The 19,008-nt window shown below is 43.3% G+C and overlaps 1 protein-coding gene across 1 annotated transcript; it reads right to left on the minus strand.

The window, feature by feature from the left end:
• Window positions 1-407: 407 nt before the first annotated feature.
• SSBP1 (single stranded DNA binding protein 1) lies at window positions 408-14,287 on the minus strand. The gene is made up of 7 exons (XM_075859810.1): window positions 14,187-14,287; window positions 11,852-11,919; window positions 8,034-8,088; window positions 5,587-5,727; window positions 4,945-5,035; window positions 4,713-4,801; window positions 408-560 (listed from the first exon to the last, which is right to left on the minus strand). Exons 2-7 carry the CDS (start codon window positions 11,873-11,875, stop codon window positions 520-522), a joined length of 441 nt encoding a protein of 146 aa, XP_075715925.1. The 5' UTR covers window positions 11,876-11,919; window positions 14,187-14,287; the 3' UTR covers window positions 408-519.
• Between the last annotated feature and the right edge of the window lie 4,721 nt (window positions 14,288-19,008).

The raw sequence follows: 19,008 nt of genomic DNA on the forward strand, positions 1-19,008 counted from the left end.
CTGCTCCGTGTGTCAGTCTTCACCGTCATTCTATGATTCTATTCATTAACTAGGAAGCCCAGGATATAAAGTTCAATAGACCCTGTCAAAATGTTTTTTTCAGCATGTGCTGCGATGCATAGAACGGTGTGAGGACACAAAATCAATAAAGATACAATAAAATGGATGATGGGTGTCCTTATACTGCTGCTAGAGGGGTGGGGGTGGCCTCCGAGCTTTCAGAAGAATAGCATATATATGTGCAAAGTTACATCTGATTTCTGCTCCAGCTTTGTGTCAGTCTTTACTGTCGTTCTGGCATTCTATTCGTGACTGAGGATTCTCAGGATGTGATATGGGAGGGTTTGGTACTTTACTGGAAGACGGTCCCTCCGGGATGAATAGAGAGAACGGACCCGGACTCACAGTTCTTAGAAAATGTTTTATTTCCTTAAGAATAAACAAAGAAAATGTTACCATGAAATAACGTTCACTATCCTAACAGCTTTATATACAGGAGACCCCCGAAGACGAGAGACATCAAGAGCGGTCACGCAAGTCACTCAGGAAAATGATGTTATCTGCAAGAGAAGATGCAATATAACGTTACAGCTTTCCCAGGCTCCTGAAAGGCCATCAGTCTAGATAAGCAATGTTACACCCTGTGTTTAGATCTCTGCATACGAGTTCCTGTTCTGGAGTCCGGGAAAGATGGGTGATAACGAATACAGACACCATTATAACACCTACAGGGGTTGTCACTCAGCTTTTCCAGACTCCTGAATGGCAAATCAGCCTCAACAAGTAGTGACAGACCCTGCGCTTGCAATTATTTCTATAAGATTTGATGTTCATGAGTCTGGGTGATAACCTATATGAACACCATTATAACACCTACAGGGGTGGTCACTCCGCTTTCCCAGCCTCCTGAATGGCAGAATAGCCTCGAAAAGAAGCAATACATTTATTTGCATAAGATTTGCTATTCTGGTGTCTGGGAAAGCTGGGTTTTAACCAATATGAACACCATTATAATGCCTACAGGGGTTGTCACTCAGCTTTCCCAGACTCCTGAACAGCAAGTCAGCTTAGATCGGAAGTTATACAACCTGTGCTTCTATTTATTTGCATAAAATTTGCTGTTCTGAAGTCTGGGAAAGCTGGATAAATACCCCTAATGGTGGCCATATTGGTAGATACCCAACTTTCCTAGAGACAAATAACCAAAAAAAACCTTGTCAGAAGAGGAGGACTTGAGGATATTGGGAGTAGAGTGTTCCTTCGGCTTCTGTTTGCTCCCAGGAGATGCTGGGAGTTGTAGTTTTTACAGCCACAGGTTGGAGACCACTAGGACAATCCCTTTAAGGTCGATCTCTCTCTTTAACATCCACAGACTCGTTCGGTTTATCTCACCCTGCTTGTTCACAGCTGAAGTTCTGGACGGGTAATTATCTTGTCAGCATTACTCAAGGCTGGAGCCGAAAACTTTTTAATAAAAGCAAATAACATTTTCCCTGCTGCATTAATCTGAAATGTCTGGTGTACAGAACGTACTCAGGACTGAGGCGTGGGGCGGACTAGACCGGATGATGCACTAATCCACATCCTGCAGGAGAAGTCCACCCAGTAATACTTTAATATGGCAATTATAAAAAATTAAAAACCACGCAATTAAAGGGTATGTCCACCATGGGGCGCCAGTTTATATATAGAAACAATCTACATAAACTGTGTACATACATTACATTACTTATCCTGTACTGATCCTGAGTTACATCCTGTATTATACTCCAGAGCTGCACTCACTATTCTGCTGGTGGAGTCACTGTGTACATACATTACATTACTTATCCTGTACTGATCCTGAGTTACATCCTGTATTATACTCCAGAGCTGCACTCACTATTCTGCTGGCGGAGTCACTGTGTACATACATTACATTACTTACCCTGTACTGATCCTGAGTTACATCCTGTATTATACTCCAGAGCTGCACTCACTATTCTGCTGGTGGAGTCACTGTGTACATACATTACATGACTTATCCTGTACTGATCCTGAGTTACATCCTGTATTATACTCCAGAGCTGCACTCACTATTCTGCTGGTGGAGTCACTGTGTACATACATTACATTACTTATCCTGTACTGATCCTGAGTTATATCCTGTATTATACTCCAGAGCTGCACTCACTATTCTGCTGGTGGAGTCACTGTGTACATACATTACATGACTTATCCTGTACTTGTCCTGAGTTATATCCTGTATTATACTCCAGAGCTGCACTCACTATTCTGCTGCTGGAGTCACTGTGTACATACATTACTTATCCTGTACTGATCCTGAGTTATATCCTGTATTATACTCCAGAGCTACATTCACTATTCTGCTGGTGGAGTCACTGTGTACATACATTACATTACTTATCCTGTACTGATCCTGAGTTACATCCTGTATTATACTCCAGAGCTGCACTCACTATTCTGCTGGTGGAGTCACTGTGTACATACATTACATTACTTATCCTGTACTGATCCTGAGTTACATCCTGTATTATACTCCAGAGCTGCACTCACTATTCTGCTGGTGGAGTCACTGTGTACATACATTACTTATCCTGTACTGATCCTGAGTTACATCCTCTATTATACTCCAGAGCTGCACTCACTATTCTGCTGGTGGAGTCACTGTGTACATACATTACATTACTTATCCTGTACTGATCCTGAGTTATATCCTGTATTATACTCCAGAGCTGCACTCACTATTCTGCTGGTGGAGTCACTGTGTACTTATCCTGTACTGATCCTGAGTTATATCCTGTATTATACTCCAGAGCTGCACTCACTATTCTGCTGGTGGTGGAGTCACTGTGTACATACATTACATTACTTATCCTGTACTGATCCTGAGTTATATCCTGTATTATACTCCAGAGCTGCACTCACTATTCTGCTGGTGGAGTCACTGTGTACATACATTACATTACATATCCTGTACTGATCCTGAGTTACATCCTGTATTATACTCCAGAGCTGCACTCACTATTCTGCTGGTGGAGTCACTGTGTACATACATTACATTACTTATCCTGTACTGATCCTGAGTTACATCCTGTATTATACTCCAGAGCTGCACTCACTATTCTGCTGGTGGAGTCACTGTGTACAGACATTACATTACTTATCCTGTACTGATCCTGAGTTACATCCTGTATTATACTCCAGAGCTGCACTCACTATTCTGCAGGTGGAGTCACTGTGTACATACATTACATTACTTATCCTGCACTGATCCTGAGTTACATCCTGTATTACACTTCAGAGCTGCACTCACTATTCTGCTGGTTGTCATGGGTAACAGTCAATATTCCCCTAACAGTTTAGCTGAGCTCTTATAAAAAAGGGGGAAGTAGGGGGGCAGTTAGTTTTTCCTCGATCAGATAACTGTACAGTGTCTGGTGTAAAGATGACACTTCCCCAAATGCAAATCACCAGAACACGCTCTGTGCAGACACTGAACAAGCGCTGGGCGATTACAGATTTGAAGCCTGAAAAGAGGCATTTTTTTTGCATAACATCTTCAAGGCTAAAGGGGCTGCATGAGATTGGAAAACATGGCTTCTTTCTTCAAAAAACAGCGCCACTTTTATCTATAGGCTGTGTGTGGTATTGCAGCTCAACCCCATTCACAGCTGAGCTCTAATACCACACACAATTCATAAACAAGAGTGACGCTGTTCCTTGAAGAAAGCCGCCATGTTTTTCTAATCTCATACAACTCATTTAACAAGATTAGACTGCCCAAATACAGCAGGTATGGGCCACTGCAAGGCGTCTGAACCCCTTGGGTGCTGCTCTCCATGACCAGGATTCCCCATAATGATTTCAATAGCAATTTATTGCATCAGCAACTTTCATGACAACCGGACAACAACCCTCTCTAACACTTGTTTCACCGGGAGGGCCACAAGAATCTGACCCTACTATACAGAATAGTCACATAGGGTCACATATAATACGGGCGGACTCTGAGCCTGCAGGGCTGGGTGTGAAAGTCAAAGGGTTATCACGGGCGAAAACCCATTACGTGAAAGCCTGAAGGAAAATTGGAAAAAGAAAGTACTGGGGAAGGGTGGTAATTACTGCAAGGGAGCGACTGCATGTTGCTGCCCCTGCTGGCAAAATCTAGAAAGACACCTGAACCATCAACCCGGAAATAACCAGAAATAGACAAGAAATACGTACGCTTTGAGTTTCGAAAATTCAATAATATATCTTTATAGGGATCGAAGCTCAGTTTTTCTCATACAAAGCTCCAAATCCCCTGCAAAATCCAAATCTCCTCATAAAGCTATGGAATTAAAATTTAAAAAATACCTGGCTGCCACTAGGGGGAGCTCACTGCATACAGATTATTGGGTTCAATGGGAGCTGCATAAATCCATGTTCAGTGAGCTCCCCCTAGTGGTGGAGTAGTTTAGAATCCCTCTAAATATAATCGTAATTTCCACAGCCCTATAGGATAGTGGGCGGAGCTATGACAATATTCCGTTTTGCAGCCAGTTATGTATACCAAACCTCCGGTGGATAGCACAAATACAACCCAGGACAAATAACGACATAAAAATATATCCACGGCAATTGTAAATATGGCGGCTGCCAGAGTATCGGAATTGTGAACTGGTGTCTTGTCAGGAGGACGTGACCCGTCCAGCAGTTTCTTCACCCACCTGCAATGATGCTTGTCGCTTGCCTGCGGACATTGTTCTTATCCACGTACTCGCCATAGTCGATTTTCCCTTCCACGTATATCCGAGCCCTGAGAACAACGAGCCATAAACAATCAGGACATTTCCAGAGGAATTGCCATACAAGCAGTTTTCCTATAGTATTTTAAACTGAGGCATGCTGGTAGTTGTAGTTCCTCTTCGGCGGTATTCCCCGCCTCTATAATGGACTCACCCTTTCTTGATGTGCTGATACGCGACATCCCGGAGACCAGGGCGGAATACCGAGATCCTGTGCCAGGTCGTCTTCTGGTTGACGTCTCCCGCTGATGAAAAATGAAGATAATTCGAGACGCGCTGAACTGAAGGAGCGGAACTAAATTTATTTATTAAAGTCTAGCGCCTAATAATGGCGTGTGTAAACGACATCCATGAGGTGGCGTAAGGAAGGGTGGGCAGTATGTTACGCCAAATGATTTAATGTAGCGCACGCCATCTTGGTAAATTTGGCGCCATTTTTGGCTTGACAAGTAAAGTGTTTCCGGTGATGACCGAGCCCCATTATCACTCACCCGAGTGTTTTCTTTCAATATGACAATTGCTTAAAGGACAATTATATAATATAACAAAGGGATATTCCAGAAATATACATTGATGGCCCATCCTCAGGGCCCCCACCGATCAACAGAAACGAATGGGGCTGAGCTGCAGTACCAGGCACAGCCACATGAATGGATATGGCACTGTTTCTGGAACAACCATAAAGTTGCTGCGGCGATCACTTTCGCTCTGTCGATCTGTGAGGATCCCAGGGATTGAAGGATAGGTAATCAATGTATATTCCTGGAAAACAACAACACCAGCAAAATGTTCTCACCTGTCTGGTACACCTCACTCTCCCCCGACCTCCATAATTCATTTGTGGCTACTGAGAAGATGGTCACTGGGTTCTTGCCGTCGGCTTGTCTCATTACCGGGTCTTGGCCAACCCTACCCAATATCTGCACCCGGTTCAGGGCTAAAACACAAGAAACATATAAATCAAAAACATTTTTAAAGTTAAGTAGTAGTTGTTTTTTATGGCAAGAATTCTTATTATTTTTAGTGACCCCTGTCCATATTACTAGGACAGATGGACGTTACGGGGGAGGGGTCTTCTGCTAAGGACAGCCCTCTACTAGTCGGTGCGGGATGCTAACAAAATTGGGCTCTCACCCAGTCCGTCCACGTATTACGAAATCAGAAGATCATTTTAGGCCGGCAAGTAATACTACATTTGCCCCGCAGTGCAGCGTCCCCTGGGTTGCCGGTTTCTGAAGCTGGACCCGTAACGATCATATGATCGCTGGGCCGATCAATCTGAAAAGGGGGTGTGTCTTGATGTGACAATCCCTTTAAAGAGACTCTGTCACCACATTATAAGTGCCCTATGTCCTACATAAGGAGATCGGCGCTGTAATGTAGGTGACAGTAATGCTTTTTATTTAAAAAAACGATCTGTTTTCACCACTTTATTAGCGATTTTAGATTTATGCTAATGAGTTGCTTAATGCACAAGTGGGCGTGTTTTTACTTTAGACCAAGTGGGCGTTGTACGGAGGAGTGTATGACGCTGACCAATCAGTGACCAATCAGCGTCATACACTTCTCTCCATTCATTTACTCAGCGCATAGGGATCCTGCTAGATCCTTATGTGCTGTCTTATACTAACACATTAACAATACTGAAGTGTTTAGACAGTGAATAGACATTCCACGGGATGTCTATTCACAATCTCTGCACTTCGTTACTGTTTCTGTGGTAGTTACAGCAGAGGAAGCGTAATCTCGCGAGATCTCGCTGTAAATGACAGGTTACAACGAGATTACGCTTCCTCTGCTGTAACTACCACAGAAACAGTAACGAAGTGCAGAGATTGTGAATAGACATCCCGTGGAATGTCTATTCACTGTCTAAACACTTCAGTATTGTTAATGTGTTAGCATAAGACAGCACATAAGGATCTAACAGGATCCCTATGCGCTGTGTAAATGAATGGAGAGGAGTGAATGACGCTGATTGGTCACCGATTGGTCAGCGTCATACACTCCTCTGTACAACGCCCACTTGGTCTAAAGTAAAAACACGCCCAGTTGTGCATTAAGCAACTCATTAGCATAAATCTAAAATCGCTAATAAAGTGGTGAAAACAGATCATTTTTTTTAAATAAAAAGCATTACTGTCACCTACATTATAGCGCCCATCATTATGTAGGAGATAGGGCACTTATAATGTGGTGACAGAGCCTCTTTAAAGGAACAGTGTCATCGCAAATAATTTTTTTACATGTTAAAGATGTTAGTGCTTTAATAAAAACGTTTATTTTCATTTGTGTGTTTGTGTTTTACTTTTTCTTATTTTTACACTTTTTCTTCCCTATGGGGGCTGCCATTTTTTGTTCCATTTCTGTGTGTGTCGATTAACGACACACACAGACATGGAATACGGCAGCCACAGTCCCATAGGGACTGCGAACGGCTCCCGTCCCATTGACTGCCGTGTACGGCGTCTATTCGAAATTGGCGCCGTCCGGCGCCATTTTCCTGTGGACCGGAAGTCGCGGCCGGACAGTAATATTACTACTTCCGGTCGCGGCTTCCGGACTTGTGCACATGGAACAGCGGCAGCAAACGGAGCGGACGGGCCGGAGGGAGCCGCGGCGGCAGGAGCAGGTAAGAGATTTCAATGTATGTTAGTGTTTGTGTGTGTTTACTACTGTATGTAAACCTACTACACTGTGGGTTACCTCAAAAAATGGCGACACACAGTGTAGGAGGTTAAACCTTTCAAACCCCTCGTTTATCCCGGCACTAGCCAGGATAAAGGAGGGGGGGATGCTGAGAGCTCACTAGAGCGAGGGCTTTTAACCCAATGTTGCAATGCTGCAATTTTGGGAACAGCCCCATCTAGTGACCAAAAATGGGTAGTATTATAAATTAGAAATAATTTATAATATTTCCTGGCTCGTGCCAAAAAAAAAAAAAAAATTTGAACAATGTTTAATCACCCACACACTAAATGTTTAATTTTTAAAAAAAAAACATGTTTTTCTGGCAACACATTCCCTTTAATTCTGCTATGATACAGGTGTAACACAAAGCTTCCTCATCGGTGCAACTGCACCATCTACAGGTTATAACGTGCAATTACACCATGGAAAGATTAACAGCTCTGGCAAGGAAAGAAATGATCACTGGAAAATAATAATAACAATTACTAAAGAAACCTGAAGTGACTTGAGTTCAATGATGTCATTCATACCGAATAATGGAATGTTACTCACATCTCTCCAAAATCCCGGACTCCGAGGTCTGAAACCGGACCGACTGCCGGAAAATCTGTAAAAGATCATGAAATTCTAAGTCAAAGCTCCAAAATCCACAGTTTACAAATTTTGCTCATTTCCACTTGCTCAGAAGTTGAATTGTTTAAGGAAAATCCAACTAATCTGATCCGTGGCCTAAAACACATAACGTGTCCTGTAGGTTTTCATTAAAAAAAAATAAAAAAAAATTATTTGTATTTAACAAGACTTTTTTTCAAAAGTTTTAGTTTTACAGCCTATTAACCAGTACATCAAAGAAGAGTACATTTTTAGATTTATTTTTTTTTTAAATAATTTGATTATCATTATTTTCCAAAAGTTTAAGGTTTAAGTTTACTTAATTCAAAATAATTTCAGTATGGTTTTTTTGTTTTTTTTATTTCATTTGTTTTTAAAAAAAAAAAATGTTAGTATATTTTTTCCAAAATCCAAGGTTTTCCATTGTTACTTTACATCCGCCAGATGTTACTACTTTGATCTGTGTCACAGAACACGCACAGTGACAAACCAACTCCTTTTATTGAACACTTAAAAGAGTTTTCCACGACCGGACACAGAATAGGTCATCAGCACATGATCGGTGCGGGTCAGACACCCAATTAAGGGCTCATTCACACGAGCGTAATACTCGTCCGTGAGCGGACTGTTGATTTCAATGGGGCCATTCAGACATGTGTGAGTTTGATTACAGTACGGGACAGTTGTCCTGCAGAGAGGCAGGGACTCCTAGCGTCGTACAGGGTCTTGCGGCCGAAATACGTTCCGTCCTTTACGGACCAAACATGCTCGTCTGAATCCAGCCTAAGATCGGCCATAATGCGCCTACCTCCAAATAATGTGCAAAGTCATATTCAGCACGAACTGGAGTGATGGTCTTGGTCCATCCATGAAGAAAGCCGAGCTGATCAACCAGCACAAAAATATAAGTAGAATCCGGCAGGGCCGTGCCCCCGAGTTTTCGGTCTTTGCAGAATACTCACGATTAATTTATGTCTGGAGTTTTCTCGTAAGGAAGTTAAAGAGGATCGGTCACCAGTTTATTAATTCCCGATCTCCTACCTAATCTAATAGGCGCGGTGATGCTGATCACTACAGTGTCATTTTTTCCCCCAAAAACATTATTTGCAGTTATGAGCATTTTTCTAAATATGGCAATTTGCCTCTAATAGCCAAATAGGAGGGGACTCTTTCTTGTCACTCTGGGCGGTGTAATGTTTTCTGTATGACGCTGTCCAATCATCACACAACTTCTCCCCTTCCCTGCCCAGCCCAGCAACACAGCGTGATCATATAGTATATATCGCTTCCATTCCCGACTGTGTATTCAACTGGTGATATCTCCGGTTGTGATCCTGGTGTCACATGATTAGAATCTCCTTTTTTTATATGCCATCAGAACCGCTGTTCTAGGTGGTCCACAGCCGGAGATATGGCTACTTGAAGTGCTCCCCCCTCCCTCCAGCCTCTCACACTGTGTGAAGCAGCTTCATGCGGATTGGACGGTGTCAGAGGCTGTGAGGAGGCTCCACCTCCGGAGAATCGCCGCTGTTACCTCCCACTTGGCTAGTATAGCCTCATTTGCATATTTAGAAAAAAAGCTCATAACTCTTAAAATAATAAACGTTTTGGGACACAACTTTCACTAGTATTACCAGTGTGACAGCGCCGATCAGATTAGGTAGGAGATTGGGCATTACTGAACTCGTGACAGATACTCTTTAAATATAGATTGTAATTGGGAAAAAAAGAATTTGGGAATGGGTCCCGAGGCATGTTCAAGGAGATATAACCCTTTGGAAGGAGAATCATTTTAACTAGATTGATACGGCCAGGAGTGGATAAAGGTAAAGTCCCCGATACTTTACATTTGGATTCTACATAATCTAGTAGAGGGTAAGGCCACTGCACACGACCGTATATTTCATCCGTAATTACGGACCCATTAATTTCTATTGGCCACAGACACCTTTCCGTCATTTTACTGATGGGTGTCCGTGCTGAAAAACTTATAGAACCGCTCCTATTCTTGTCCGTAATTACGGCACGGACTCTCCCATAGAAGCCTAAGGGCGCTTCCGTATATACAGACGGCTACAGATGTGCATCCATAAACTGTCCGTATTTACGGAAGCCAAGCAACATGTTGGTGACATCATTTGCAGCCTCCCTCTTCTTTTACGGATCAAATAGAGATGCAATACGGACCGTATTTACAGACACCCTTCCGTATAGACGGATGAGTTACGAATGACTACGGATACGTATTTACGGACGGTATTTACGGAAAGATGGAAATACGGTCATGTGATTGGGGCCTCAGGCCCCATGCACATGACCGTGCCCATAATCACAGCCCACGATTGCGGGCACGGCCGGCCATCCGCATTTTCGGGCCGTGCTCCCATACAAAGTATAGGAGCACGGCCCGTAAAATACGAAAAATAGGACATGCTCAATAATTCCCGGCACGGTTCTACGGCACGGACACTCATCCGTAGCGCTACAGAAAGGTGTCCGCATCCAATGGAATCGAATGGGTCCGTAAAACCGCAGACTGTGGTACCTTCGTATTTAAAATCCTCTACCATTGGTAAATTATAGTTTTGGGACGGCCGGTCTGACTCCCATAGCGGCTGATTTGCTCCAGTTTATGCAGAGTCCGGAGAACGGAGCAAATTCATCTAAAAGATGAACAGCCCTGTGTAAGGAAATATCCGGCTCCGCCATGACTAAAATAAGATCGTCCGCTTATATTCCAACACGATCTCTCTCCCTCCTAAGGAAATACCACGGAATTCAAGATCCTGCCTGCCGAATCGCCAATGCAAACAGCAATGGCAATAGGTGACATCCCTGGCTGGTGCCCCTTCCCAAATCACAAAAAGCACAGCATGGACCATTGATGAACAGCTCGGCCCCGGCCATAGAAATGAATGGGTCCGTAATTATGGTCAGTGATTCAGGCGAAATCTACAGTCGTGTGCATGGGGCCTTAAAGGGTTTTTCCAGCCAGTAACACTTAATAGGCCATCAATAGCTGATGGGTCGGGGTCCGACTCCCGGGACCCCCACCGGGTGCAGTGCTCGTACTACCTGCGGCGCGTAATTTAAATCTGCAGCATGTAAATTTATGCTGCGTTTTCGTTGATTTTCTGTTGCGAGTTTTCTCTATTGAATTCAATGGGTATGTAAAAGCTGCAACAGAAAGCCAAGTGTTGCGACGCAAAAATCGCAATTCCGAAAAAAAAAATATCATAATTACCCAGAACGCTCCCCTTCTTCCTGCAGTCCGGCCTCCTGGGATGACGTTGCATCCCATGTGACTGCTGCAGCCAATCACAGACTCACATGGCATGCAACGTTATCGTAGGAGGCCAGAGGGGACGTCAAAGGATGGAGGGGGTAAGTATAAGCGCTTTTTTTCCACATCGCAAATTCCCTTAGAAAAAACGCTTTTTACCGGACGGAAGGTGCTGCGGGTACCATATAATGTACTGGGAAACTAGAAAAAAATTCTGGAATGTGAAAAAAAAACAGATTCCTAAATTTTTTTGGGGGTTTCATTCTTTAGGGCGTTCACTGTGCATTAAGAACGACATGGTAACTTTATTCTGCGGGTCAATACGATCACGGCGATACCAAATTTAGATTGTTTTTTTTTTTCACCGCTTTTACAAGGAAAAAAATTTAATTGTTAAAAATAAAAATTAAACAGCGAACATTTTTTCTCACGGCCCCGGATACGGCATAAAATATATTAAGATCCTTCTACAAACCTGGGTGGCGGCTCGGCGAAACATCTCCTATTATTTACGTTTCTTGCTCCTCAAAAAAAAATTATCACCTATAGAACAAAAGAGGTAGAAGAGTTATTCAACAGCGGGGGACGAAATATCTATAAGTGCAAGACGCGCCGAGTCCGCCAGCGCTGAAGCCAATCTTAGGGTCTATTCGCGCTGCGTTCACAGTGCACGCGGCGGAAAAGCTCCCAGCGCCGAAGGTGTCCATAGGCCTCTTTTCATATATTATGGAAACCATCAGCAAGCTACTGCTGACAGATCTGTTATTCTTTATGCCCAGTTCACAGTTTATTTCCCAATGATTTTGACGCGGAAACCGCGTCAGAATCAGTGGCAAAAACCGTCTGAATCCACCTCCCACTAATTTCAATGGGAGCCGTTTTTTTTCCAAGGCGGCTTTTAGCTGCTCACGGTAAAAAACAACAACCTGGCATGTTCTTTCTTGCCTCGGTTCCACCTCTGACCTCACATTCAAATCCATGGGAGGCAGAGAAGTGTTTTTCGCGGCTCAATGGCCGCGGGAGAAAAACGCAGCAAGAACGGCGGTAAGAAAGTGCCGGCAGGTCAAAATCTGCCTTAAAATTCCTGCATAAAAACTCCATGTGAACAGGGCCTAAGGTTTGAATAATAAAAAGTTTTACAATTTTCCAGAGGATGAAAACCTGTCCTGGTCACGTGACGGACACGCAGGTGCGCGACTTGTCGGCCGGGTTCACACGGTGCGGTCAAAAGTGGTTTCTCTGCTACAATGTAGAAAAACTGCAACGATTTGCCGCAATTTCGTGAAAATCGCGGCAAAACGGCTTCGTTTTGGCACAGTCGCAGCAAAACGACACATTTTTTGTGCCAACACGCTGCGGTTTTGCAGCGATAAAGAACGTGTTTTGACCGCACTGTGTGAACCAGGCCTTACAAGACAACTCTGATAACTACTGTACGATGTAACTGCAACGAGCCATGCACCTGTGTGTCCATCACATGACCAGGGGAGATTCTCATCCTCGGGAGGTCAATAATGAAGGTTCCCAGTGAATGGCAGCAAGCAGAGATCTTGGAAACGGTGAATTGATATTGAAAGGCTATTGGAAATCGGTATAACGTTTCATTAGAAGACGGATCTAATGAGTTGTGGGTCTAATTGTGTAATAAAAAGAAAAAGTGTAAAAATGGAAACAGTCAGCAAGATGACGCTGACTTTTCTGGTGACACATATTCTAATTCTAATTTGGGTGAACACCCGGGACACCTCGGATTATTAACAAACGAACACAAAAATTCTGATTATGTTCCTTGCCAGAAACAGGAGCGGGTCCAATCATAGGAAAACTCACTGCCAGGACCCCCACCGGATGGCATTGTGGATGGGGGGTGCTTGGTGGTGTCAATGCGGCTGCAAAACCCGGACTCCACACAGTTTAAGTAAACCAAACTATACTTGTATCCCCCATAAAATAACAATTCTGAAGCATCCCAGCTCTGCATTGTGCTATTCCTCTGTTACCCCTCCTGGAAGTGTATGAATAAATTAATAACCAGGTGTTAGTAGTTGCAGGTGTGTCCCTACACAGACTGACATTGTCCAATCAGTGCTGACGGTGTGAGACTGTGTCGGGAAACGCCCCATTGACAAGGGGAATGGTAACACCCAGCTGACAATCTATTCAAAAATTTCCTTCCCAGGAGGAAGAACAGAGGAATGGCAAAATGCAAAGTTCTAAAAAAAAAATTGTTTCAGAATTGTTAGCTCATGGGGAATATAAGTATTTACTAAAACAGACACGTCAGGAGAGTTGGCGCAGGGATCATTGGGTGGACATTATGTGACCACGAGTTTTGTCAGAGTATTTGAAGGCGTGGTCAGAATATTTGAAGGCGGGGCTTATGTATGAAATAACTTGCTTATAGAACTTATAGATCATTTTATTATCTCCTCTCTGTAAAGTAACACAAGTAATAATAACGATGTCAATTATCAAATCAACATGTGATGCAGGAAAAAATTATAATAGTGTGTGTGTATATATATATATATACACACACACACACACACACACACACACACACACACACACACACACACACACACACTCGAATCTTTTTGATCAGCTCATTACAGCCAATGTAACTTGACATCAATGCCCTTGTTCTGCCTCATTGTAACCGCTGTGGAACTACAAGTCCCAGCAGGCCACGTCAACCTTTACACTGCTAGCAGCCGCCCATATCCGTCACCCACATAACATCTAAAGGAACTCTTAAGATATAATCACATTCCAGCGCCCATTTATCATCTCTCTCATCCCGCACTCACCTCTCCAGGGTCAGCGTCTCCTGCACACGTGAGCAACAGCAGGGGGGAGACAGATCCTGAGACACAACGTCCTCACTTCCGGCCAAGTCACGTCACTACCGCCCCACTTCCGGCAGCCCCGTAAGCCCCACTTCCTGTGCAAACGAAACCGCGTAGCAAAGGTTTTCCTTCGAACTGTATAACGCAACAAGACAGGTATTACCAGCCACATCACGCGTTTTTATTAAGCATTTATTTATGGGTATTTATATACTGTTCCGTTTTGCTCTGCTGCAATTCTGAAAGTATCACCAGGTGGCGCTGCTTGAACTCGATTTTATGAAGTGGCAATGGGATGGATAATTCCGGGAGTTACCGCTTGGTGGCGCTGGTGCGGTGCATTCATATCCAAATACTTTTGGGTAAAAGAAGTTGCCCCCATAGTAATGTGTGAGCCCCTGAAGCCCCCTGATATCCACACAACAGATCCACAATATTTATTTTGTCTCGTTTCCTGTGTTCGGGTCGCCTATGAGTGTAGCGAATCGCTGTTGCAACGATATAGCAGAAAGTCCAGAACTTTCCCGATAGGTGGCCATACACATTAGACGGATGCTGATAAAAAAAATGGACGATAACGACCATAACCAACACCCGTCAATGAGGGTAAGGCCACATGAATCAGCCGACAGCTGCATTGGCGCCCTGTTTGGCGTGGCCGTCAAATTGCTCGTTAATGGCTGCGCATTGTTGCAGGTAAAATGGTTGTTTAGTCGCAAAATTGCACGGCCATTAATGAAAAGACCCTTTACGGCCCTACGACTTTGCAGGGAAGCAGCCGTTTTACCAACAACAACGTGCGGCCGTTAACAAGTGATTTGACATCCGCGCTGAACAAGGCACCGGTGCGGCCGGCGGAGGCGTCAGTCGTGCCTTCCCTTAAAAATTATGCAATAATCGATACAGCTGCGGATGGCCAACAATAATCTTTTAAAGAACAGGTCGGCCATGCTGGAACTCGTCATTCGAGTGTGAGGAGTTAAATGTGTACAGGTGACTGACGCGATCACGCACGATCGTTCCACAAATGACAGGAGCGTAGGAGGGGCGGTCACTTCCGGCCATATATTGGTTGGTAATTTTCTTGTCCCATCTTAGGCTCCATGCACAAGACCGTTTTCATCAATAATTACAGATCAGGTAATAACGGGTGGAATCGCGGACCCTTTCATTTCTGTTCCCCGCGGACACCATTCCGTATATTTACGGATGTGTGTCCGGGCCGTAGAAATGATCCGCAAAACATAGAAAACGTCCAACTCTTGTTCGCAATTGCGGCACGGACTCGGCCATAGAAGTTTATGGGCACTCCTGCAATTACGGACCGTTACGAATACGCAAACCTATTCGCAGACAGTAAAATCCCTTATGGTCGTGTGCATGAGACCTAACATGCATGGGAACGTAGCACAGCATATAAGGGTACAAGTTCACATAACCGACGCTGGGGAGCCGAATACCGCGCCAAAGTTTTGTTCGGTGCAGTTTTCAAATTGTTAACGGCCGCACGGTTTGGCAAGTAAAATTGCTATTTAACTGCAAAATCTTGCGCCAAATAAGGGTCTTTGGATTAATGGCCGCACGACTACCGCAGTCGGTGCAGATGTAACAATCCGTAGAAACGGCGCATCCGGTCCCGGTCCCTGTAACGGTCATTAGTTTTATTTCATTTGTATACATGGGGCGTCTTTGCAATTTACACACAGCCCGTAAGGATCTGGAGAATATTTCCGCAGCACCAGGATGGTACCAGCTGTGGTTGGAGGTGGCACGACGCGATGTCCTTGTGACAGATCCACTAAAAATGCACCTTACAAAATTTTAAGGGACTGTCCACAACTGAACACCATGTTGTCTTTGGGTTCATTCTTCTGTGCAGAATCATTTTATAATAAATCTTTATAGCGGTCAGAGATTTGCTCCAAATCGCCTGCACAAAACACTGACTACTTGCAGCCACCACTAGGGGGAGCACACTGCATTTTGATTTATGGGAGACGCAGATAATTTTGTTTTTTCCTCCCCCCCTTCCAGAGCTAGAGTTTTCTTTCCATTGACATTACCGTTTGAGGGCTTGTTTTTTGCAGAACGCGTTGTGGTTTATGGCGCTATTTATTGTACTAAAAAAAAAACACTTATGGGTTTTCACTTTTATGGCAATGTGTGGGTTAAAATTACATTCTGCTTTAATACTTTTACCGACACAGCAATAGTTTATTTTTATTTTTTAAACATTACTGTAGGGGACAAATTTGCTTATTTTGGGCCTTTATTTGTATATAAAGTTTTTTTATTTCTTTATTAAAGTAACTAAATTTGCCCAAAAAAACCTTTTGGTACGCCAGAAGTTTTGATCGGTGGTGTGGGGGGGGGGGGGGGGGTGGGCCCTGTGCCGCTTCATTTTTGTTTTTTCTTTATTGGCTTTCTTCGAAGCGGTGTACAGACTCAGACTTTCTATTGAGCCCCCGTACATCGCCCCGAGGAACGTCAATCAAAAACGGAGCCGCACAGCGCTAACCCGAGCACTTCTGCCGCTTTGTTTTAGCGATCAGTGGGGGTCGCAGTGCTCAAACCCCCACCGCTATTGACCGCAGCATCAAAGTGGTCAAGTGACCGAGATCTCCGGTCTCCAATCCCGGCCGTTTCTGCGAGGTGTCGGCTGTGATGTAAACAGTAAGCTCCCCCTAGTGGTGGCTGCAGGTGATCTTAACTCCATGGCCGTGTGAATTGAAGCAGGGAATTCAAAACCATCAGTAACTGTGATCGCAATTTGAGTCACGTTACGCCTTGATCTCCATGCAGGTTCAAATCAGGTGGGGGGGACGAGCTCGGAGAAGCAACAGATACACTGAGACGTTTCTCAAGGCAAAAATACTTCTGACTTTATTTGCAGAGACACAGAGTTTATATAGTAAAAATATCACATGACTACGTGCAGACACACATTTAATCATTTACATTCTTGTGGTTTCTTCCCTTGTGATCTATGTCACAATGTACATTGTTCTTATCTCTTAGTTGTTGATCTGGTGCCTGGTCCTTATCTTATCTTGGCTGTATACACAAACCTTGAACATTAAACATCAAACATTTAAACATTAAACATCTAAACATTAAACATCAAACAGACTCCTTCGTGTCTGGTAAGTCCTTGTAGGGCCCCAATTTCTACTATCTAAAGAATGTCTGCATATCCATTCCATTACCTTTCCCAGAATATATTCTAATACATGTTCCTCTTCCATAACATTTCACTCCTTGGGGTCCCAGATACATTATACATATATTTATTCCATAACAATCCCTCCTTTTGTGATTTTACCAACACCTAAATTCCAATGCTACTTCTATCTCCTGATAGCAAGGCTTCGATCCATTTCTTCACTTGATTCACACAGGTATGTAGGTGGGGTAATCTCACAACACTCTTTCATCATAATGTATAGGCCTCTGTTTGAATGCTTCCCTTATTTTGCAAAATGCATAACAATTGAAACATGTAAGCAATATAAACAATATTATGAAACATATCAAGGGTTGGAATAACACATGCAGTATCTTAGTGGCAGTGGGGGAAAATCCTGTAAATATGTCATACCAATGATGGGCACTGGCATCTTTTATTGCTGACGATAAATTTATTACTTCCTTAGCTGCTATTGTAGCCAATACTTTCACTTTACTTAGAGTTACATTATGGGCTGCTATCAATTTCTTTACGTCTTTAGACTTTTGTAACACTTGTTTTAACTCTTCCAGTGGCAAACTAAAATTTCCATAGGGCAAAGGTTCAGGTACCCATACAGTGGACATTATTTCTTCTAAAGTAGGCAGGAACACTATAGTTTGGTTCCCCCAAGTCAAATGCGTCACATTGTATAGACATCCTGAAAATGGTCCCATGAGATTAAACTGGCTAAGGGTCTGTCTATTGTTAGTTATTAAGCATACATGCTGTGGACCTACTTCAATATAAACCTGTAGGTTAGCTTCTGGGATTATAGTGAGTGCGCATACATTATCCTGGTGCTGCATTAGACAGGGTTCATATATCCCTGACTGTTGATTACATACATATCCTTGCTCTGTTAATTGGCACAAATCTATATTCCTTGTCTTATTTTGAGAGTCTATGTGTGTTCCTTTTATTTCTGGCATCCAATATTGTCCTAATAATGTCACCGGATCAATCATTACCATTGGCATAACAATAAATTTGCATAATAGAGTAGGATTTTTCACATTAAATGCTATTAGTCTTCCTGCACACCATCTAGGTGTACACTCAGTATACTCAGGCTGTAACAATAACCACGTATCATTTCTCTCTCTTACGGGCAGAATGTCTGTCCATTGCCTAACATGACTACTAAACAATTTATTCTTAAAATTATTCATCTGTTCTTGTTGCCACATCGTTTTAAGCGTACATACTGTCCAATTTACAAAAGTTGATACATTCTGTAATGTTCTATATTCGGTTAGCATATTTTCATTGAAAACATTTAGGAACAGTTCATCTATAGCTAACCCTCTCTGTTGTATGGCAAAGGTAGTAGGTAACCATGAGGCACCTATCCTTAATGCAGTAGATGTGTCGTCTCCCACTGAGTTTAATTTGTTCATAACTGTTTCTAACTGTATACCATTCAATACTCCTAATCCCGTTCCTGCCCCTCCTAATAACGTGTCATACCATTCTCTTTTTTGTCTATGGCAGCTGGGGGGTTCAGGGAAGGAAATATTGAAGTGTACATTCTCTTTCTGCTGTTGGGTTACAGCA

This window comes from Rhinoderma darwinii, chromosome 3 (genome assembly GCF_050947455.1).
Source record: "Rhinoderma darwinii isolate aRhiDar2 chromosome 3, aRhiDar2.hap1, whole genome shotgun sequence".
Lineage (NCBI taxonomy): Eukaryota > Metazoa > Chordata > Amphibia > Anura > Rhinodermatidae > Rhinoderma > Rhinoderma darwinii.

Bases quoted from the DNA above. Each gene is read 5' to 3' on its own strand.
- SSBP1 (XM_075859810.1), bottom strand. From the start codon at position 11,875: ATGTTTCGCCGAGCCGCCACCCAG. The intron at 4,802-4,944 runs GTGAGTCCATTA...CGTTGTTCTCAG, and splicing joins TATCAGCACATCAAGAAAGG to GGCTCGGATATACGTGGAAG. The intron at 561-4,712 runs GTGGGTGAAGAA...CTTCTCTTGCAG, and splicing joins AGCGACAAGCATCATTGCAG to ATAACATCATTTTCCTGAGT.